This window comes from Chionomys nivalis, chromosome 6 (genome assembly GCF_950005125.1).
Source record: "Chionomys nivalis chromosome 6, mChiNiv1.1, whole genome shotgun sequence".
NCBI lineage: Eukaryota > Metazoa > Chordata > Mammalia > Rodentia > Cricetidae > Chionomys > Chionomys nivalis.
This window is the reverse complement of record NC_080091.1, coordinates 7,712,664-7,736,228: the sequence shown is the minus strand read 5'-3', so window position 1 is coordinate 7,736,228 and position 23,565 is coordinate 7,712,664. Positions and strand designations below refer to the sequence as shown.

Sequence of the window (23,565 nt, the reverse complement as noted above, 5' to 3'; positions counted from 1 at the left end):
GAAAATCAGGCAGGCTCATTCATAAGCTTGCTTCTTTATTTCTGCAATAAAGACATGGAGGTTAAAATGTGAATGAGTATGAAAAATAAAGAAAGGATGTGTGAAGATTTTTAACCTGATGTAGTTCCTGTAGTGATGGGAGCATAGCAGGATGTGAAGACAAAACTGAAGCAGGTTCTATTGCTGGGAACAACCCAACTATATAAGCAGAATCCGAAATGATACTTAAGAGTTAATGAATTAATCATAACAGATGAATCAAAATACCACTTGCACCCATTGAACAAAAGAATGGGAAATATTAATAAATTGATGAATTATCAGGACTGAATTCCTCCTATACCACTAGATAAGACATCAATAAAGTAAGTATCTGCCTGTGGAATGAGAGGTTGGCAATTTTTGTAATCACAAATTCAGCTCATAAAAAATCTAATTGCTGGCCAAATGAATAATTTTCTACCCTTCCATGATAATCTACAAACAAAATCTGAAAATCCATAGAATTGTATTACACTCTTAAACACTGATCTTTAGGGGTTAATACAGCAAGAAGAGTAAGGAAAGCACTTAGAATTTTGAGACCATTGTGGTGTAAACTTTGCATCATCTGGTACTATAATACCTATAAGAGATAAGTTACTAAGGAAAATAAGTTTAAAGGCAGCAAAGTACCTTCATAATACAAATGTCTCTTCTACTAGGGTTTCAAATAGCTATAGTTGTTTTCTTGCCTCATGATATACTATTCAAGGACTGTGCAAGGAAATCTTTTAAATAGTATAGTTAGTGCATAATTTGGCATTCCTAAAGTGGAATGTATCCAATTAAATACCTCCTAATAACTTCTGAAAGTTAACTGTTTTTTTTAAATTGTTTTGTGTACGGACATTTTTTTTTGTGGCGTAAAAGTTGCTCTAGTAACCAGTTGTCCCAAACGTTGCACAGTATCTGATCTTTGTACCTTTTTAGTGTAATAATTAGCCCGTTTTGACACACTATGTCCTGAGTCATGTCATAGATAGGTTGTAAGTCTTCTTCTTTGGAGGTGACTAAGAGGATATCATCCTTATTCAATAACAGAAGCCTAAAGAAGGCTTTTCACCTAGTTCATGTTCCTTTCAATATTATTTTGGATTCTGTCCCATACTTCATCTAAAGTTTCTTCTTCTGGAAATCAGGGATTATATTCATAAGCAACTTGCAGACAGTTGAAGAGTTGAGGTTTTAATGCTTGTGCTTCCAAAAAAAAAAAAATGCAAAAGCCTGACAAAGTCAAAGCCTTTCTTGGTGTCTGCCTCATTATTGTCCCTACCTACTTTTGCGAGGGCACACACTTGCCTTTTGCACCTGATGTTTGGTCCTTGCTCAGTCTCTACTCATTGGTGTTCTAGAGGGGATATGGAAGAATGGAGCCGATAAATGAGGCAGACTAAAGTCTCTCACAACAGACAACTTTATTCAGGGTCCAACAGACTTTATACACGGTAATTAAGACAGTCATATAAGATCTCATGACTTCAAGCTGTATACAACAACAAGGACAAGCCAGACATGGAAAACATTTTTCCATTAGGCATAGAAAAGATAGTTTAAACATTTAACTGAATAACAGCAGCAAGCAATAATGAGTATGTGAAGTAAACTCACTCTTATCTGCTACACCTAGGAAGAATATAAAAAAAATTCCAACAACAATTCTGTTTTGAAGAAACTGAGGTCAGAAGACTCTTTTTGGTCTTCTTGGGAGTGTTCTCACAAGCATCCAGAAATCACCACATGATTCCATTATAGGACCATGTTCTGACAACATACTTAAGTTAAACCATTTTTATTTAAATTTGTAAAAAACATAAAAAAAGCCGTTTTAACAATTTGTAGTATCTTTTATGCATATATTTAAACACTATATTTATTTATTTATATGCACACGCATGACTCCATAATTTTAAAAGGGCCTTCTTTAAGTTTTTATTTTTACACTTGAAAAATTATATTTAAAAATATGCCTTTACATCATTTGCATATCTCATACAAAAAGAAGACAGAAGAATGCATCAGATTTCCTGGAGCTGTAATACAGGTAGTTCTGAGCCATCTGATGAGGGCACTAGGAATCAAAATTGGGTACCCTATAGCATAAGTACTGAGACAACTATCTATTATCCAAATATGTCATTATAATTCAGAAGATGAAGATGCCCCATGACTCCTTCTATCTTCTCTCACTTGGAGGTGATGAAAATTCCTTCTACATGGTCTAAAAGGATTGAACAGATTCCTTTCCCTCTGTGAATGGGCTCTGCACATTTCTTCTTACTGCCATTAACACAGTTCTCTTGATGTGGGTGTACACAATGAAGGGTTTAGCTGATTAGAGATGAGTCCAGATTAAGCTAGGAAAAATTCCATACTGTGACATATGCTATAGTTACCTAAATGTTCGTTTTGGTTGAGACAGGATCTCTCCAGATAGCCATGAGTATCCTGGAACTCACAATGTAAACCATAATAGCCTCAAACTCAGAAAGATCCATTTGCCTGTCTCTAAAATAAACCACTATTACCAGTTGAGATGTTTATAAAATGACCTATCTTTGAATCAGAGACAAATAATGGAAGATTTAAACAGTAACTCTCATTTTTGTTGAATTGTGATGTGATAGAATGTATTCATTTCAATTGGTAATCATTTCCTGTGTTCTTAATATTTTGGCTATTTTCTTTGCTTTGTTAATTTCACCTCTTTAGATATTCTTAACAGTTTGTAAATACCTGTGCCATGCTGTGCATTTAGCAGGCAGAGGACATCTTACAGGTGAGTATTCTTTGCTTCTTCAGTACTAGAGAACAAACTGAGGTAGTCATGTTTGGGAGCAAGTTCATTAAACAAGCGAGTAACCTCACTGGTCATCATTTTAGTTACAAAAGCATCCATGTGTGTGGGTGTGTGGTGTGCCTATAACACAGCCCAAGTGTAGTAATCATAGAAAAACTGGTATGAGTAATGTGTGTATCCCAGAGACTGAACTCAGGTATTCAAGTTTAGTAGCAACCACTTTTACCCACTGAGACAATTCTCTGCCATTCATATTTCTGAGAAAGTGTTAGGAAAAAGCATTTAGTGCTTAGAATAAACTAACAAAAATTTTTAAAGGGATGGCAGGATAAGTAACATTGTCATTTGCAAATAGGTTGTATTATTCAAAATATTCTGTGCTCCTCTATTCTTGGGTGACAATTTGTTTATAATTTCAAAAGAAGACAATATTTGATCGATGGAAAGGTTCTACTAATCCTATTTGGGCATCAGTGAGACGGCTCAGTGGGAATAATGTGTGGTGTGCAAAGTTTTACTGAATTTACTAGATTCATAATGCTTCTCTCCAGACAGTAACTCTTTCATGCCTTTGAAGAAGACTGTACCATGAAGAGGCATTATCACATTGTCATTTCTTTGGCTTTCTTCACTATTCTTTGATGTGTTTGAGGACTACAGTGATCTGCAAAGTTTTAGTGCATCAATTACATTCACAGGGGCTTTTTCAGTATGACTCCTTTCATGTGTTTGGAGGTTTCGGTGACGGGTAAAGGTTTTACCACACTGATTACATTCATACGGTTTGTCTCCACTATGACTTCTTTCATGCCTTTGAAGATAAATGATATGTGCAAAGGATTTACCACATAGATTACATCCATACGGTTTTAGTCCTGTATGACTACTTTCATGTATTTTAAGATTATTGCGACTTACAAAGCTTTTACCACACTGATCACATACATAGGGTTTTTCTCCGGTATGACTCCTTTCATGTGTTTGAAGATTACGACGACTGGCAAAGGCTTTACCACATTGATTACATACAAAGGGCTTGTCTCCAGTGTGAGTTCTTTCATGTGTTTGAAGATTACTTCGACTAGCAAAGGCTTTACCACATTGACTACATTCATAGGGTCTCTCTCCAGTATGACTTCTGAAATGTTTCTGAAGACGACAGAACTGTGTAAAGCTTTTCCCACATTGATTACACTCAAATGGTTTATCACCACTATGACTTCTTTCATGCCTTTGAAGATAAACGATGTGTGCAAAGGCTTTACCACATTGATTACATTCGTAAGGTTTAACTCCTGTATGAGTACTTTCATGTACTTGAAGATTACTACGACATGCAAAGGCTTTACCACACTGATTACATATATAGGGCTTCTCTCCAGTATGAATTTTTTCATGATTTCTCAGACTAGTGAAATGTGCAAAGGCTTTGCCACACTGATCACATATATAGGGCTTTTCTCCAGTATGAATTCTTTCATGTATTTGAAGATTACGGCGACTTAAAAAGGCTTTACCACATTGATTACATACATAGGGCTTGTCTGCAGTATGAATTCTTTCATGTGCTTGAAGATTACTGAGACTTGCAAAGGCTTTACCACACTGACTGCATTCATAGGGTTTCTCTCCAGTATGGTTTTTATAATGTTTTCGAAAACTAGTTAAACGTACAAAGGCTTTATCACATTGATTACATTCATACGGTTTGTCTCCACTATGACTTCTTTCATGCCTTTGAAGATAAATGATATTTGCAAAGGCTTTGCCACATTGACTACATTCATAGGGTTTGACTCCTGTATGAATACTTTCATGTATTTGAAGATTACTACGACAGGTAAAAGCTTTACCACATTGATTACATTCAAAAGGTTTCTCCCCAGTATGAGTTTTTTCATGATTTCGAAGACTAGTTAAATGTACAAAGGCTTGACCACATTGAACACATACATAGGGTTTCTCTCCAGTATGAATTCTTCCATGTATTTTAAGATTATGGCGACTTACAAAGGCTTTACCACATTGAACACATACATAGGGTTTCTCTCCAGGATGGATTCTTTCATGTATTTTAAGATTATGGTGTGTAACGTGGATGGTCCTGTTTGTTGTTGCCATGACTTTACCACACTGATTACATTTACATGATTGCTCATTAGTATGAGTTCTATGTACTTGAAAGCAACTGTGATGTGCAAAGTCTTTTCCACATTGATTGTATTTATAGGGCTCTACTTCCATATGAGTTCTTTGGTGTAACTGTAAAGAGGAATCAGATCTAAAGTCTTTATCATGCTGATTATATTCACAGAGATCTTCTTCATTATGGATTCCTTTGTGTATTTGAAGATACCTGTGAAGGGTAAAGCCTTTAGTAGATAGTTCATATTTCTCACATTTCTCATGTTGAGCTTTATCACATTTTTCAACAGAACTGGAAGAACTCAGAATTTTACCACACTGGTTGCAAGCATAACATTTTTCTATACTGTGAGTCACATGACAAGTGCAAAGTGAACCAGAGCAGACAGAAGAATTCTCACACTCCTTGTACTCATAAGACTTTTTTACAGTGTGAGTTTGTTGTATTCCCAGTGTAGGTGGAAAACCAATTAATTGTAAATTTGCATCACATTCACCAAATCTGCTCATAGTGGGGACTACTACATATCTTCTAAGTGTTGTAGGAGAAAAAGAGGTACATTGCTTCTTTCCATATCTCTTATGTTCAAATGGTTTGTATCCAGAGGGACACATGAGATATCTATTAAGGGAAGAATAACAAACAAAAGATTTTCACATTGCATTCACACAGTTTAACTTTTGCTCCCCATAAAGATGTGGTATAGGGATTAAGGTTTCTCCACCACAACACCCTTCTTGATATTCATAAAGTGACCTTCCCTCACTAAATCATGGAAAGCCTCTGTATGAGCAACACTAGATTTACTATGGACTATTTGCTTAGAATATGTCTTGCACAGACATTGATCCCCTTATCAATGCATATGCCTGAATGATACAAAGGTGCAAAATTAAAGCGATGGACAGTTCTACAAAATGGATCTCATGGAGCTATTGAAATACTGTCATGTGGCAGCATTCCCAGTGGGCTACACCTGGCCTGGCTCCAGAGTGCTGGCACCTAGCCTTAATCCACCTTTGACTTAGGAGATAACCTTTGTTTGTCTTGTCACCTTATGTGAATCTGGTGAGAGTTTCTCAAGGATAGAAAGTCTAAGCATAGCTCAGTTCAGGAAACCTGGAAAACTGTGGCACCTGATAAATGGAGAATTTGCACTTGGTATTGTATTTTTGGAAGCTTCATTCCTGTTGTTTTGAGCATATGGACATCAACTGGCTAGAGTGTAAATGTAGAGAAAAATAAAAATGCCCTTGGCAAAGGGAAAGTGCTTCATTTCTGAGAATATTAGGTGAAATCCCCCTGCAGCCAGGAAAGGCTAAATTCATTCCTAAAGTGTCTCTGAGTCTTTTTTCCACAGACCAGAGTTCACCCAACACTGTGCTGCAACATTTGGTGCCCAACAGGAGGCTTGAAGGACAAAGGAGCTGTGAAGGACAGAAAAGCTGGCTATCTTAAGAATTGGAAGAAGTGCCCTCAGGGTAAAGAGACTCCAGGATTGGCAGAATCATGGGAAACTTCCCATCACTGGAGCAACAATACTTGCAATTATTAAAATGTCTGTTATCTGTTATAAGAAGATGGAGTGAAAGTGAAGGAAAAACAACTTACAGAGGTTTTTGTATTAATTAAACGGCATTGCCATTGATTTCAGGCAACTCCTCAACTTCAACTGAAACTAAAGATGGAAGCAAGCTAGAGAGATTTGAGGAGGGCTCATAAGAAAGGAGAGCCAATACCATTAAAAAAAATTGGTCTTTATGTAACTTTTTATCAAATGCTCTAGAGCCATTGCAGAGTGATTGAGTCACTTAAAGTTGTATCTGAAGTACAAAAAAAAAGGGAAGACGCTCAGTTAGGTTAGCAGAGGAGAATGTTCCTTCACAGGTTGCTAGGAAAGCTGTTTCAGAGGACAGCAGAAGTGAGGAAAGTCAGGATACTGGAGGTGACTCTCTTCCTTCTTCATCAGATGAAACAAACTTAGAAATCAGAAAGACTGAAAGGTTAACTGCATGTTTAAAAAAATATAAGAGTTCCAGAGACAGAAAAAAAGGAAACTTTCCAGTAAAGAAAAGGGAAAGCGAGAAAAAAAAAAAAAAAAGGAAATCTTCCCAGTAGAGAAGAAAAGGAAGGAGAAAGAATGAAAACGAAAATTTTCCCACTAGGAGAAAGGGAAATGTTCAATTATAGACCTACAGCTCCACCTTATGAGGAAATTTGAGGAGTGGTTGCCTAGGGCCATAAGGACACCTCCAGTGGGTTCCTGCAAATGATCAACAATCTCGGGGCTACGTTCAGACTGACTGGAGACACAGAGGCGTGAAAGATCAAATGATCAACAGTCTCAGGGCTATGTTCAGACTGACTGGAGACACGAAGGTGTGAAAGATCTCAAAAGGTTAAAAGAAGCAGTGGTAGCATATAGGATGCATTTGCTCTAAGTAAGACAGGTTTTAAACAACTGGGCTACTCGGAACAGTTATTCCACACGAGAAGGACCTAATGGCAGTTATACTAGAAGCTAATTCTCAATTAAAATGGCTTACTTGGTGAGGAGAGGATACAGCAGCCATGGAATAGGGTAATTCAGACCACAGAAATGAATACAGCAAAGGACCGATTATTAGGAGAGACCGGTATGCCAATCTGTGAACACAAAAGCACTTTGATGATGCTACTACGGAGAAGTATCATCTAGTGCTTTCAAGTGCCTGGGATAAGGTTGAGGAGCCAGGGATTCTTCACAAAAGGATCTATCTCCTTCACAAAAATCACACAAAGTACACGAGAAGTTTTCACTGACTTTCAGTAAAGACTAACTTCAGCATTACATACACAATAGCTGGTCCAGATGTTAGAAAGGTTCTAATTGACCCTTTGGATTTTGAGAATGCTACTACAGAATACCAAAAGGCCTAAAGGCCCTTGAAGGCTCAGGGAGCTCCTTCAGAGGAATGGGTTAAAGCTACTGCTGATACTGGTTAGAACTAATGGGCCAGGCAGTGTTTAAATGAATAGTTTCTGTGTAATTATTTCAGGGGCTAAGCTAGCTAGGAGGACGGGAGCTAGGCGGGAAGCGGCCCACCGCTCCTTTTACAACATTATCATTATATGGATGATATTTTATTGGCTGCTTCTTCTGACATAGATACCTTAGAAAGAATGTTCAATATAATCCAGAAAATTTACCCTGTTGGGGACTACAAATGTCTCCTGAAAAAATAAGACAAGGATATTCTCTTAGCTATTTAGGCTATTAAGTAAGTAAACAGAGAATTCAACTGCAAAAAGTACAGATTAGGAGAGACTGACTGCATACTCTTAATGATTTCCAAAAATTATTGGGTGGTATTAACTGATTGCAGCCGACAACTGGATTGTCTACTCAAGAGTTAACTAATTTGTTTCAAATTTTGCGAGGCGAACTTATTCCTGATAATTGAAATTTAACTTCATTATTGTACAACTACAACAGACAATCCGAGGAAGAACTGCGCACTGTATATCCCAGATTCAGTCCCATATTGGGTGTCCTGGGACATTAGCAAAAGGAAATACAGAAATTGATCAATTGTTGATAGGAAATGTGTTAGAAGCCTTAGAATTTCATAACACACACCATGTTAATAGTAGGGCTTAAAGAAAGTTTCTATTACCTGGCATCAAGATAACAAAATGGTGGATTCTACAATTACACAGTTATTAGAAACAGTGGCTGTAATGGGCATACCAGCACAAATTAAGACTGATAATGGCCCAACTTATGTTTCCAGTAAAATGCAACCATTTTTTGCACATTACAACATAAAACATGTTACAGGGATGCCATACACTCCTACAGGACAATCAATTATTGAGAGATCTAACCGCACCTGAAAGAGATGCCTGCTAAGCAGAAGGAGGATATGAGGACCCCCAGAGATAAATGCCTTATTAACCTTAAATTTGCTAAATGTTAATGAAACAAAGAGAACAACAGCAGACGCTGGAGCACAGAAAAGAACTGCTGATTTAAATCAGCCTGGATACTACAAAAATGCCATGACATCTGCTTGGAGAAAGGGCGAGTGTCATGACGGGGCTGGGGCTATGCTGATGTTCACATAGAAGATAATAAATTGTGGATCCCATCAAAACTGATAAGAATCCCGCATGAGCAAGAGACATCTCCTGGATGTTGCAGATGCAGAGACACCTCCACCAAAGTCAAGACACAGGAGACCTCTGCAACAAACAACTATTCCTCCCACCTGAGGACAGCTTAAGAATTTGTGTGACAAAGGAGAGGTGGTACTTCCCATGACTCCCGAAGTCTGTAAATTCTACCAACTGCTAAGTTATAAGAAATATCTTGGCATGCTTTCCATGGTAACAGTACAGGTAAAGGGGATGGATCATAATTATTGGATTTTATCCCCAATTCTCCAATTAACTGAGCAGTGAGTAGGGAAGATATGGATATTCCTGTAGTGGTTAATGAATCTTCATGGTTACCTGGTCCTTATGACAACTGAGGTCCTGTTCAGCCAATTAAGGAGGGTAGAGTGATTGACAGTTACACTGTGGAAGTACGAGGAATTCCTATTTGCATGGGAAATGGAATTAGATGCTTAAATATAACCTCTCAAGTATGGCTACCCAAAGACAAAACTACCCAAGATTATCTTAATAAGTTTTATATGCTTCAAGCATCTGGTTTTAAAGGACAGGAGATTAATGCTATTAGCTCCGATAATCTACTGTTCTGTGAGATGTGGGTTACCAACAGAGAATCTGAGAAGGTGCGTTAGCAACAATGCCAGAGTGAGAGACCTTGAGTGCTAATTAGTATCTCCCAAGGAGATGCCATGAATTGGAGTCCTTCTGGCTCCCCTCAAGGAAAATATTCTCACTCAATATTAAGATGGAAATGGAATAGTTTGAATGGAACTGTAGAAATCAGTGCTTCTGTTAATGAATCTATCCGATGGCATGGAGTTGGAATGTCAAATCCCTTCCTACAATTTGGCAATTCAATTCAGACTAACTCATGGAAATTGGAAAGTGCCTTCTTGATAGAGGCCACAGATTTATGCAGTAAGAGTTCAGCAGACAGTTCAGAGGTCAACCCACCAGAGACACACCTCTGATGGAGATAAGTCTTCTTCACAAGGTGATAAGGAACACTGCCTTTTGAATGTATTAGCCGTCCTCATTGTAGACTTCTTATGTGAATCAATAGCTCTTTCCCTCACATTACAGCTTGCGGATTTTTCCCACAGCAACACAGGTGTTGTTTATTGGGCACAATTTCCCTTACACATTGGATGACTCTTCCTAGCAATGTGTGATTCTGGCAAGAAACTAATCACAGTCAATACCCTTACTCTCAGCCAGAACTTTGTATACACTTAGAAGTTTGCCCCTCTGCATGTATCTCCTTTGGCAGGCAGTTTGTCAGGATTAGTGTCCAGGTAAAGAGACCTGACTAGAAGCACGCACGGATGCCCAACAAGAATTATGGCATGTCTGAAATTGTTGATGTTTGGCCCAGCCCTCAGCGAGATAGGAAGCAAGCGCACCCTGGATTCACCCTCTACAGATATGGGAAGTGTTAATCCAATTAACAGTGTTCTAACCCTAACCAGGTTACTAACACTCTATCTTCATCTCAGTTTATCGATATAAGATCTTAACTTAGAAGATTAATTGATTGGGTCTTAACCAGGTAAGTAAACAGAAACAAGCTGTTAACCATTTTCACAGCCCCAAAGGCAATTCTTTTCCACAGATGCCATGGGAACAAGCCACAGTCTAGCCCAGGAGGCTGGGAAGAGTCCAGCTCCAGATTTGTACTATGTTACTAACAGGCCTCCTACTGCTTAGGTGTAAATGTAATTCTTAGATCTGAAAGGCCCTCCCCCTTTTCTAGCCCGCTAAACATTTGGCAAATATGCTAAGGCAGACCAAATGCCACAGGCGCCCTTCCATAGTGCACGCTGGCGCTGTCTTCAGAGCTAGTTCTGATGAGCCAGCCAGAAGGCACCATGTGTACTTCCCCCTTTCACATTTATCAATTATAAACTTTGAACATATCACCTAACTGTGCTTAGAAATATAGTTCAGCACACAAAACCCCCTTCTTTCCTCTTAGATTCTATTTAAAGTTCCCTCCTTAAGTGATCCTCCACAGCTGCCAGGGAGTCCCACAGCCACAGTTCCCCGAGCCATACAAGAAGCTGCCAAGTTACTGCTCTCTGTGAGCTTTGATCAGTTTCTAGAACCATGAAAAATACAAGATCTATAGTTTTGCCTTGCCTGAGAACTGTGTATGATGTGGGATACATTTCTTGTATATCACTTTTCTAGAGTGATAACAGAAGAATAGACAGACATGATGAAAGAAGACATCTGGAAGCCGACTCTCTTTAGTCAGCTCCCCTGCCAGCTGTAGCGTCTTGACTGGACCCTAAAGAGGTCTAAGGGGCTGGTACCTAAAAAACCTCATTACCTTCCACCCTCTTAAGGCATCTGAAGGAAAATCAAACATTAAGGAGAATAAATATACTTTGTCTTTCAAACCAAATCAAAGCCATACTTTTATGGCATGTGTACCATTATTTTACTTACTCCTAAAGGGCCTGTACAATGACCCTAATAATTACAGTATTGCCGGGTTCTCTGGCAGAAACGGCAGCGGAGCCGGACCTGCCAGACTTTCCCTGCAGCTGAGTGGGATGGTAAGCATCAAAAAAATCAGCCCTCCACCAGGCCAACGGGGAGAAACACACACTCAGTCGAGAGCATGTCAAAGCAGGATCTCGTTCAATTGTATTAGGCAGGGCCAGTGCAGAGCAAGGGACAAGGGCCAATAATATTCTGCCACGTTAGCGGTGGCTGGGCAGAGGCGGACCAGGTCAGGCTGTGCTGAGTCACTCCCTGTGTGGAAGTTAGACAGAAACAGGTCTCCAAACTCAAGCGAGGCCCAGAAAGTTACACTAGGCCTCATCAAACTCAAGGTCGGCTTGGGAAGTTACACTGGGCCTCATGCCCAACACAGCACCACTGTGAATGCTGTACCCTTCATACCCATGCTTAAATTTGACCTTTTGAAAGTTTCTATGTTCTTAGAGCAAGGCCAGCAATCTGGATTCCTGTGAGGCTGTCAAGTTCACGGTAAGACTCTCCTGTGATGATCCTGAACAGAAGTTTGCTGAGAGAATATTAAAGAGAACACATCAAATAGTTGGATTGGCTCTTGCACCTATTATGGGAATCATTGTAGCAACAGCAGGAAGAGCAGCAACAGCTGCAGTGGTGCTTCATAAAGAAATCCAAACTGCTGAATGCCTTACAGACTGGCACAAACATTCAACAGAACTTTGGGCTGAAATAATACAACTGAAAATGAGATAATGAATTAATTAGCTGAGTTAAGGCCAGCTGTTTTATTGTTAGGGGATCAGATAGAAATTTTGAAGGAGCAGGTAACATTAAAATGTGATTGCAATGTCTCTTCTTATTGTATGTATCACATCCTTAAGATTTAATGAAAGCAAGTATCATTGAGATAAGGCTAAGATGCATTTGATGGGTCACCCTAATTATTCTCAAATGACTTCATTTACAAAAAGAAACTTTTGCAAATAAAGCTACCTGATACAGCAGGAATAGCTATTAAGGAAGGTCTTGCAAATACAATAGCATTATTCAATCCTATGAATCACCTGAAACAGATTTCTTATCCTAGCAAGTATTGCTTTTGTTCCAGCAATATTAACTTTATTGGCTTTAAAATGTGTTTTAGTCTACTTACATGCGATTGTAAGACAAACAGCTAGAAAAAAGCTGTATATACCGTAAGACTGCATTCAAGATAATCAATTTTTGTATAAAGAAAGGAGGGATCTGTGGCAGCATCCCCGCTGGGCTACACCTGACCCTCATCCCCACTGGCTACACCTCCGGAATGCTAGCACCTAGTCCTGATCCATCTTTTAGTTAGCAGAACCCTTTGTTTCTCTTGCTGACCTATGTGAATCTTATCTGAGTTTTCCAAGGGTACAAAGCCTACGCAAAACTTGGTTCCGAAAAACTGTGGTACCTAATGAATTGAGAATCTGCACTTGGCACTATATTTTAGGACGCTTCAATCCCATTGCTTTGAGCATATGGAAATCAACTGGCTAAAATGTAAATATGGAGAAAAATAAATATGCCCTGGGTGAAGGGAAAGGGCTTCAGTCCTTAGAGGCTGGCCCCCTACAGCCACAATCGGACCTGCATGAACCCAACAGCTATCCTGTGACAGTGTCATGTGTTAACACATTGCTTCCGTAGAATCCAGTCATGACAAACAGATCACCTATCCTGTGACAGTGTCATGTGTTAACACATTGTTTCCGTAGAATCCAGTCATGACAAACAGATCACCTATCCTGTGACAGTGTCATGTGTTAACACATTGTTTCCGTAGAATCCAGTCATGACAAACAGATCACCTATCCTGTGACAGTGTCATGTGTTAACACATTGTTTCCGTAGAATCCAGTCATGACAAACAGATCACCTATCCTGTGACAGTGTCATGTGTTAACACATTGTTTCCGTAGAATCCAGTCATGACAAACAGATCACCTATCCTGTGACAGTGTCATGTGTTAACACATTGTTTCCGTAGAATCCAGTCATGACAAACAGATCACCTATCCTGTGACAGTGTCATGTGTTAACACATTGTTTCCGTAGAATCCAGTCATGACAAACAGATCACCTATCCTGTGACAGTGTCATGTGTTAACACATTGTTTCCGTAAAATCCAGTCACGATAAACAGATCACCCAAAGGAAGTTCTTTACTTCCAACCATTATCATCTGCAAGAGTAGAACTCAGCCATCGATAAATTTAATAAGAGGCCTGAGTCTCAGTAGTTCACCTGCAGCCACAGGCTGGGATTACCTGACCTCCACCCAAGAGCAGACCATCCAAAGGAAATTCCTAATGTTCCAACTGCTGTAGATTGGAGCACCTGCCAGCAAACTCACTAGGATACCCCTAGACAATCAGGGGTCCTGAACCTCAGGACCTCACCTCCACCTTTACTACCATAAAACCCTACTCTAACTGAGCTCGGGGACCTCGGTTTATTCCAATATATTGGACGTGCGGAGAGACCGAGTTTGCAAACTTCTATAAAATAAGGGTTCGTTGATTTTACATATGGGATTCGGTCTCCTTGTTGGCTTTCGAGGGAACTTTGCAGATTTGGGCATAACAGTTTCATTGTCTTCTTTCTTAGAGGAACGCCTTGGAAACATGGATCACCTCCCTGACACTGAGGCACACTGGTTTGTGAGAATTTCATAATCATCATAAAGCTGTGCTTATTTAGTTTTGTCTTTCCTTAAAGCTTCAGATCATACTGAAATTTCTTCAGATGTATGTATGTATTAGCTTGCATACATAAATTACCTTTCATGTCTTCTAGAACTTTGACAATGTTCTTCAATATTCTGGTCTTCCCATTTGTAGCCTAAAATATAGTACCAGAAAATGTACATTATATATTACTAGAAATTATGCAAAATTCAAGTCACTATCTTTATTGAACCTAAGAACTGTAGTTATTCAGCCACAGATAGGGCTGCACTTTCAGGATCTAAAGACAGGCATATGCGAATGGGCCCTCAAGCACAAAGGGCCTCGCGTGACCCACGTGCGCGCATGTGTGGTTACATCCACATATGACTCGGCTAAAACCCTTGCACGCATGCGTGAGTCGCCCATTTGCATCATCAGTGTATAACGTAGTCACGCCAACTCCTGTGCACCTGTGCTAGGCAGCTTTTAAAAGCTGGAGGTGCCATTTCTCTCTCCCTCCCTCTCTCCTTCCCTCCCTCCCTCCCTCCCTCCCTCCCTCCCTCCCTCGCTCTCTCGCCCTCTCTCTGCACACCGATCACCCCGCTAATAAACTCCTAAGCGGGTTTGTTTGTGTTCTGTGTTTCCTTCTCACTCACTCCAGGTAATTTCAAGAACCACGCCTGATTAATTTACCACATTCTTCCTTTTTCACAACTGAAATCCCAGGAGAGAACCAATGACTATGAAATGCTTGTCCCAGCTTGTGGAAACTCATGAACTCTAGACCGACAGTTGTGGAGCCTGCATGGGACCGAACTAGGTCCTCTGCATGTGGGTGACAATTGCATACCCTGGTGTTTGAGGGTCCCATGGCAGTGGGACCAGGATCTATCCCCGGTGCATTAGCTGGCTTTTTGGAGCCTATTCCCTATGGTGGTGGGATGCCTTGCTTAGCCTTGATAAACGGAAGAGGAATTTGGTTTTGCCTCAACTTAATTTGTCAGGCTTTGTTGACTCCCCATGGGAGGCCTTACACTTTTGGAGTGGATGAGGGGGAGGTTTGGGGAAGCCAGGTTCAGGAGTTGGAGGAGGGGTAGGAAGGGAAGTGTGGTTGGTATGCAAAATAAATTTAAAAAATTAAAAAGGAAAAAAGTGTGTGTCCCCTTATTGTAAAAAACTGACAAAAAATGAGCAGTCCTACCTACAGCAGTGAGGTTCTCACAGGTTTCCAGCATCACATATTTGTAGAGACTCTTCTGGAAAGGATCCAGCAAAGCCCATTCTTCATGAGTGAAGTTCACATGCACATCCTCATAGGTCACTGCGTCCTAAGTACACAATAGAAATGGTGAGACTGGCTGCATTGAGAATGACTCAATGTACACTTCATTGAAAATTGAATTGAATTGTTGACACGATTCTGCAAGCTCCACACATATATTCCATAGCACGGAATTTCAATGCAGTCACAAAGACATTTTAGAAGGAAACAGAAAAGGAGGATGACACATCTCATTTCTGTGCCCACTGAAAGGGACCTGACAAGGATATTTGGGGAGGATTGTGAAAGGACAGATTTTAACAGCCCTCTTATGTGAAGAATCTGTGCTGTCTGGTCCACTGGAGCTGAAGAATCAACCGTGGTTAACAAGAAACCAGAACCACTGAAGTAAAGCTTTTGACTGACTGGGACAATTGATACTGCTCAGCTCGAGCTGAGAAATTTGCAGTGATTAAGAAAAGACAAGCATCGCTGAGGTGAAATCTGGGCAGTGTCTCCTCAGAGTCAGCACAGCTGTGTTCAGAGGTGGCTGTCTTAGTTAGGGTTCTACTGCTGTGAAGAGCCATTATGATCAGGGCAACTCTTATAGAGGGAAACATTTAATTGGGTGGTTTACAATTCAGAGATTCAGTTCATTATCACCATGGTGGGAAGCATGGAAGCATGCAAGCAGACATGAGTTGGAGAAATAGCAGAGAGTCCTACATGTTGCAGGCAACAGGAAACAGTCTGTGTATCACACTGAGCGAGGCCTGAGTATATATCACATCTCTAAGCCTGCTTCCTTCATAAAGGCCATACCTACACCAACAACGCCACAGCTCCCAATAGCAATAGTGCTACTGTCTTTCACACCACCACAGTGGCCAAGGTTGCACCTTGCACTGGCAGGTGAACTTAGGAGTGTTAGAGTCATCCAGGTGGCACTGGTTTTGAAGGCATGAAGGAATCGTGAAGGGCACCTGAGGCTTGGCACAGTGAGAGGCCATTGGTGAAGAAGCAGTCTTAGTAGCAGCTGAAGGCTCAGGGTTGAACAGTTATGCAGGGAAGTTGAGGTTTAGCACCAGGAAGTAAGCCAGGAGAGGCTACTGGTGAAAGTGGAATTGCAGCAAGAAGCCTGAGCACAGTGGCGATACCGGAACCATGAGATGACACCAAGAACAGCAGTGGAGGAGCGGGGGCAGTCGGAGCCTGGAAGACAGGATGTGTGCGCTGCAGAGGGCGGGGCTGGAGAAGTGAGCAGAGTCCCCTGGAGGAGCCCAGAAGACTGTGAATCCCAGATAGATGGACAGTGAGCTATTTACACTGCTGGCGTTTGTTTTTGCTTTGTTCAGACTGTGACGATGACCTAGTTCTTCCCGACAACTGGGCTGACGGTGGCTCCACACCTCTCCTGTTCTCCAGATCCAATTTCCCCAGACTCATGCCCAGCTGTGTAGCAGAACACCTGCTGCTGTCTCCCTTTCCTCCCTGACCCCATCCCCAATGGATCACAAAGCTCTCCAACCTTCCTTCCCCCAAAGCATCCCAGTACCCCAGCCTCCAACACCAGCAGGCAGTCACTGTAATACACCAGCCGAGCAGGTTGGGGAAACGGGTAAATTAACCGAAGACCTTCACCTTCCTTCCTCTCTGCACAACCCAATACCCAGTCTCGTCTCTACCTCTGCAACAGAACACCAGCTGCAGACTTCGCGTCTGTGCACATGTGCTGTGCATCCCACGGACTTCCCCCTTAGCCGCTCTCACACCTGTTGCTTTATCCCAGTCCCCAATTCCAGCAGGCACATCCCATCAAGCAACAGACTACTTCTGCCAAGGAAGCAAGTAGGCTGTCATTTATCTTACCCTCTCCTTTTGTTCTTCTAGATCCAATCCATGAGTCTCATCCCCAGTCCTATAGCAGACTCTCTAGAGCAGGCTCTTTTCACTGTCTCCCTCCATTCCAAGGAGATGCCATAAGCAGATCCTCATTGTACACTCTACTCTGCTCCATGCTAATCCCTTCAAGATCCCATTCCTAAACGTCAGCTCCCAATACCCAGCAACATATTTTGCCTGGGACCACCATTGGCCAAAACTATCAAGTCCACAGAAAATGTCCTACCAGGCAACACACAGCCATTACACTCCCGGAAAATGCAGAGAAAAAACAGAAGCCAAGAAACACCCACCCAACAAAGACAAACTCAGAAATCTGTCCTAGACCTATAAACAATCCAAACCCATCTATGCCTAGATGCCAGCATAAAACACAACCATTAATAGCCAGGGTAATACTTCCAGTAGAGCCCAGGTATCCTACCACAGCAGGCTCTGAATATTACAACATAGTTGAAATACAAGGAAAAAGCTTTAAAATTGTCTCTATGAACTATAGAGGTCCTTAAAGAGGAAATTAATAAACCCCTTAAAGAAATCCAGGAAAACACAAATATGGAGTATAAGGAGACGAATAAAAGTGCCGTCCTTGGGCTGGTGGTCCTAGGTTCTACAGGAAAGCAGGCTGAGAAAGCCATGAGGGAGCAAGCAAGTCAGTGAATAGCATCCCTCCATGGCCTCTGCATCAGCTCCTGCCTCCAGGTTCCTGCCCATTTTGTGTTCTTGTCCTCACTTCCCACAAAGATGAACAATGACATGAAAGTGTAAACCAATACACCGTTTCCTGCTTCAGCTTGCTCTTTGGTCATGGTGTTTTATCTTAGCAACAGAAATGCTAATAAGTCATGATTATTCAGGAGACTCAGGATTAATACTATAGATACATACCATCCTTGAGGAAAACATGATAGCCTTTGCAAATGTTGAAATGTTAAGATGTAAATAAAGATAGATAGATAGATTAATAGATAGATAGATAGATAGATAGATAGATAGATAGATAGATAGATAGATAGATAGGCCATGCAGAGCTTGGGTGTAGAGTTTATTTAGTGGGTTATGGAGGGGAAAAGGAAGGGGAGAAGGGGGAAAAGGGAGAAGGGGGGAGAAGAGAGAGAGAAGCAGAAGGTGCCTCTCCAGAAGAAGGGCAGATAGAGATGGGGGAGGGAAGGAGAGAGAGAGGGAGAAAGAGAGAGAGGGGAGGGAGAGAGGACTGAAGAAGAGGTTGGACGGCAGACAGGGGAGACTGGAAGTGGGCGGGGATTGTCTCTAAAAGGGACAGGATACCCAGGTGATGGACCAGGCCAGCAGATTACAACAATCCCTCCAAAGTGAATGGGCTCCAAAAAGGCAGCAGTTCAAGCATAATGGACAAATCCTGGTTCCACCGCCAGCGGCCCCACAGACTGCCTAAGTCACACAACTGTCACCCACAGAGGGCCTAGTCTAGTTCTGTGTAGGCTGCCGTGCTGTCGGTCCAGAGTCAGTGAGCTCCCACTAGCTCAGGTCAACTGTTTCAGGTGAGTTTCCCATCACAGTCTTTACCCCTCCGCTCCTGCTATCACTCTGTTCATCTGGTCTCCAGTAACTCAACCCAGTGATTGGCTGTGGCTCTCTGATTCTGCTTCCCACAGTTGCTGGATGAGGTTCTATGATGATAATTAAGATAGTCATCAATCTGATTACAGGAGAAGGCCAGATGAGGCACCTTCCCCACTAGGATCTTAGCTGGGGTCATCCTTGTAGATTCCTGGGAATTTCCCTAATATCGGGTTCCTCCCAGCACCTAGGTTTCAGTTCTTCCTCCAGGTGCCAGAATGACAGTCTATCTGTTCATTGTCCTTGTGTTGTTATTAGACGGCATGGATGGTATGGGACAGACTAAGAGAACTCTCACTCCCCTAACTTTAATTCTGGAAGACTTTCAGACTTTAGAAATAAGGCAAAGAGAGACAAACTGGAGACTAAAGGGGTAAACTTACCATCTTTTGCAAGAATAAATGGCCAGCATTTGGAGTCAGGTAGTCAATAGAGAGAACCTTTAACCCATATTATCATTTCTAGGACAAAAGACATGATCTTTGGCAAACCTGAACACCCAGACCAGATTCCTTACATAGTCACTTGGGAGGACTTTGTAGCACACCCTCCCCCTTGGTTAAAATTCTTTATCTCCAAGGGCTGATTAAGAAAACCATCTTTGCCTTACAGAAAGACAAAGGCTACATGACACCTTGCTCTCAAAATAAATTAATGAATAACCAATTGAGAAACATCAAATGAAGTTCTTATTTCTTCCTTGTTTTGAAGTTTTTAGAGGAGGGGGTTTCTCTGTGTATCCCTGGCTGTGGTGGAACTCGCTCTGTAGACCTGGTTGGTCTCAAACTCAGAGAGATCTGGTGTAGGAGGTTCTTCTGTTCATGTGTTGCTTTCATTGGTTAATGAATAAAGAAACTGCTTTGGGCTTGATAGGGCAGAACTTAGGTAGGTGGAGAAGACAGAACTGAATGCTGGGAAGAAAGGGAGAGAGACAGAGAAGCCATGGATCCTCTGCCTGAGATGGATGCCAGTTAGAATCTCTGGTAAACCACAGCCACATGGTGATACACAGATTAATAGAGATGGATTAATCTAATATGTAAGATTTAGCCAAAAAGAAGTTAAAGCTAATGGCCAAGCAGTGTTTTAATTAATACAGTTTCTGTGTGGTAATTTCGGGTGTAAGCTAGTCAAGCAGCTGGCCCCCTCCTCTTGTAACAGAGATCTGCCTGCCTCTGCCTCCTGAATGCTGGGATTAAAGACCTGCAGTGCCACCACCAGGAATAAAGTTCTTAATAACTGGCATTACTGGAGAACAGAAGTGACTGATTTGAATGAGAATGGCCTCCACACGCCTTTATGACTGAATACTCAGTCATCAGAGAGTAGCAATGTTTGACAGGGATTAGGAGGTGTGGCCAATCCCTCCTAATAGGTGTGGACTTGTTGGAGGAAGTGTCTCATTGCGGGTGGGCTTTGAGGTTTCAAGGGCCCAAGCATGGCACAGTGGCCTTCTTGCTGCCTGTGGATCCAATGTAGAACTCTCAAGTACTTTCTCCAGGACCATGTCTGCCTGCCTGCCACCATGTTCCTCACTATGATGACAATAAACGAAACCTTTGAAACTATAAGCCAGGCCCAATTAAATGTTTTCCTTTATAACACTTGCCATGGCCAAGGCTTCTCTTCACAGCAACAGAACACTAACACAGGCACCAACAACCGATGTGGAAAAGACTTAAAAATAAGCAGAAAGAACACTTACCTATACGGACTGAGCTAGAGCAGGTCCTTTCCTGGTAGAGGGAATGTCATTACTGCGTGTATGGCCTTCTCTGTGTAAAATGTTAGCTGCTGAGCGCTGTATGCTGACACACAAGCCACAGCCAAATGCCTGTGTCTCAGTCCTCTCGCCACTTTTGCATGTACCAACATGAGAGAGTCGCCCAGTTGGAACTTCAGAGGCTCGAGGTAAACTCCCCAATTTGTACACCAAACACTTTGGTTTGCACTCCCTCATATGGTGCGAATGAACACACGCTGGGAAAGTGCACAGAAGTTCACTCGCCGTGCCCCATCAGGTTCCTCTTCTGACGGAGGCCCCTGCAGCTCACTGTCTTAGAATTAAACAACTTGAAATCCAGCCATTGCCTAGCCTGCTTACCCTTGCAGTGGACAACAAACTGGTCATACTCTTCTGTTCTCCATGGAGAAGCCATGCTCCAAATACCATTTTCCTGTTACTGAAATGGACAGCCCACTCTGTGAGTCAAATGGGTAGATCTAGCACTGTGTGGTGCTATAAACCTTTAATCCAAGAATCGAGGAGCGGATTCAGGGGGACAGCAACGTTAATGGACTGTGGGGCTATACACTGGGATCCAGGCAACCTTGGAGCACACTGAGATAAAGAAAAATCTTTTCAATAATAAGTCTCCGGCTCTGGCTGACACCCCAAGAGGATGGGTCCAGGAACAGATCTGCTAACTCACATACACCACAGGCTTATGTACCCTACATGTGCTATCAACTTGGAGAAATGTGGCTTACTGTCCCGCTATCATGGCCTGCTCAGTTTGCTTCCTTATACAACTCAGGATCACCTGCCCAGGGTAGGCCCTATTATATCAACCACTAGTCAAGAAAACACCCTATAGCTTTGTCTACAGGCCAGTGTGACTCTAGCTTGTGGCAAGCTGACCAAATTTAACCAGCAAACCTCCCCTGAGTCATCCCCCAAATGCCATGGGCGGTGGTGGTGCACATCTTTAATCCCAGCACTTGGGAGGCAGAGGCTGGCAGATCTCTGTGAGTTCGAGACCAGCCTGGTCTAAATAACTAGTTCCAGGACAGGCTCCAAAGCTACAGAGAAACCCTATCTAGAAAAACCGGGGGTAGGGGTGCAAACTTAGAAACAAAATCACAGATATTTTAACACATGAGGTCCGGTAATCCAGTAGGTCTAGCCTTATTGACAACTGAACCACCCTGGCATCTCCACGCAGATGTGTGCATGACACAGACTTTACGCCCTGCACAGCACTAACTGCAGATGGATCCTACACCAGAATGTTCTGTGCCAAGTGCAGAACTTCTAGAAGACGCTAGAGGAACCCGGGATCTGAGAGTTAACAAGTCAGCCTCCCACTGCAGAGATGAAAGCTGCGCATGCGCGGCATGGTGGCGTCATCCTCGCACCGTTTCTCCGCACCCCTCCCCCCATCTCCAACCCCGTGTTCTGCGCAGCCGCAGCCTTAGATGAGTCATTCCGGGGCCACGGGACCCGGGAGCTGCAGGGAATGCAAGGACCTCTCCGCCGCCGGTTCCCACAGCCCCGGGAGGACCCCACACCGGCTCCCGCGGCTCCTCCCACGCGGCGGCCCTCGCTCACCATGGCGGGTTCCGAGCTCGCCCCGCTCTCCCCACAGCTCCCGACCGCGGGTCACAGCGCAGAACACGGAACACAAGACTACCTCAGGCCCGGGGCCTCAGAACCTGTAGCATGGCGGACCGGAAGTGCCCGCCCCATTCTGACGGGCAGTCCAGCTGGGAGCCCTGATTGGCTACTGAGGCCTTAGTCACGGGAGCAGCGTCCTTAGAAACAAAGAGTTGTGAAGGAACGCAGCCCAGTGGTTCCCAGCTCTGTCTTCCAGCCCAGGCACACAACTGCCCCAGACCTGCAGAGACTGGCATCGCAGCAGAACTTGGGGCTGGACTGCAAAGTCTTCCCTGAACATCTCTGCACTCAGTAGGACTCTTTCTGGGGCTTTAGTGAGATCTTGCTAAGAAACTGAGAAAGGACTAAGGAAACCGGACACTTTCTGGATAGTCATACACTGTGGAAAATATGCTATTTTCATTTTTGTAAAAAGAAAGTTTGATTTAAAGGACTATGCACCAAAAATCTGCAGTCTCTTAAACTATCCTGTAGAAATGGCCCATCAACGTAAATACAGAATTTTGGTGAACTAAACCGTATGGGGTCAAAGTATATTTACTTAATCACTCCATATTTACCTCTTAATATTTTGACTAAATTATACTTATTTTCCTGCCCATTGATATATAAATCTACAGATTTACTTTTCTCTCAGTTCTGCACCATTTGTGAAAAGCCACATTAAGAATACTTATATATACATCACGATCCTAGAGTTTCATTTTCTTTGTGAGAGTCTCACTCTGTAGCCCTTGCTAAACAGGACCTCGCTATGCAGACCAGGCTAGCCCTAAAAATCATAAAGATCAGTTTGCCTCGGCTGCAGAGAGCTCAGATGAAAGGCCTGCACCACCATGCCCGACTCCTATTCATCGTGCACTTTTATTAGTGAAATAAACAGAAGCCTGGTGTGGCACAACTGAACTCTGCACTGAGGACATTGTACCAGGGAGAGCACTCTGAGAGTTAGGCAAGCCTGGGGTATAAGTGAGACCCTTTCTCAAAGGACCAAAGGTAAACACGAGCAGCCGCTGCCACCCCAGCATTTTGAGCCTGGAGTCCTGGAGTCTACATGGGACTGTGGAACCCTGACCTTTG

At 42.4% G+C, this 23,565-nt stretch overlaps 1 protein-coding gene across 2 annotated transcripts; it reads right to left on the bottom strand.

Moving 5' to 3' along the window:
• Positions 1 to 1,468: 1,468 nt before the first annotated feature.
• LOC130876286 (zinc finger protein 431-like) lies at positions 1,469 to 22,524 on the bottom strand. Of its 2 annotated transcripts, none has more exons than XM_057772783.1 (4): positions 22,420 to 22,524; positions 15,528 to 15,654; positions 14,438 to 14,498; positions 1,469 to 5,195 (listed from the first exon to the last, which is right to left on the bottom strand). In XM_057772783.1, the coding sequence occupies exons 1-4, from the start codon at positions 22,420 to 22,422 to the stop codon at positions 3,494 to 3,496; spliced, it is 1,893 nt and encodes a 630-aa protein (XP_057628766.1). In that variant the 5' UTR covers positions 22,423 to 22,524; the 3' UTR covers positions 1,469 to 3,493. The 2 variants fall into 2 exon arrangements, with proteins under 2 accessions (XP_057628766.1, XP_057628768.1); XM_057772785.1 differs by having other exon boundaries at positions 15,532 to 15,654; positions 22,420 to 22,435.
• Between the last annotated feature and the right edge of the window lie 1,041 nt (positions 22,525 to 23,565).

Coding starts and splice junctions, on each gene's coding strand:
- LOC130876286 (XM_057772783.1), bottom strand. Junction 14,499..15,527: donor TGAGAACCTCACTGCTGTAG/GTAGGACTGCTC, acceptor ACTATATTTTAG/GCTACAAATGGGAAGACCAG. Junction 5,196..14,437: donor AGTTCTAGAAGACATGAAAG/GTAATTTATGTA, acceptor TACCCTTCACAG/GTATCTTCAAATACACAAAG.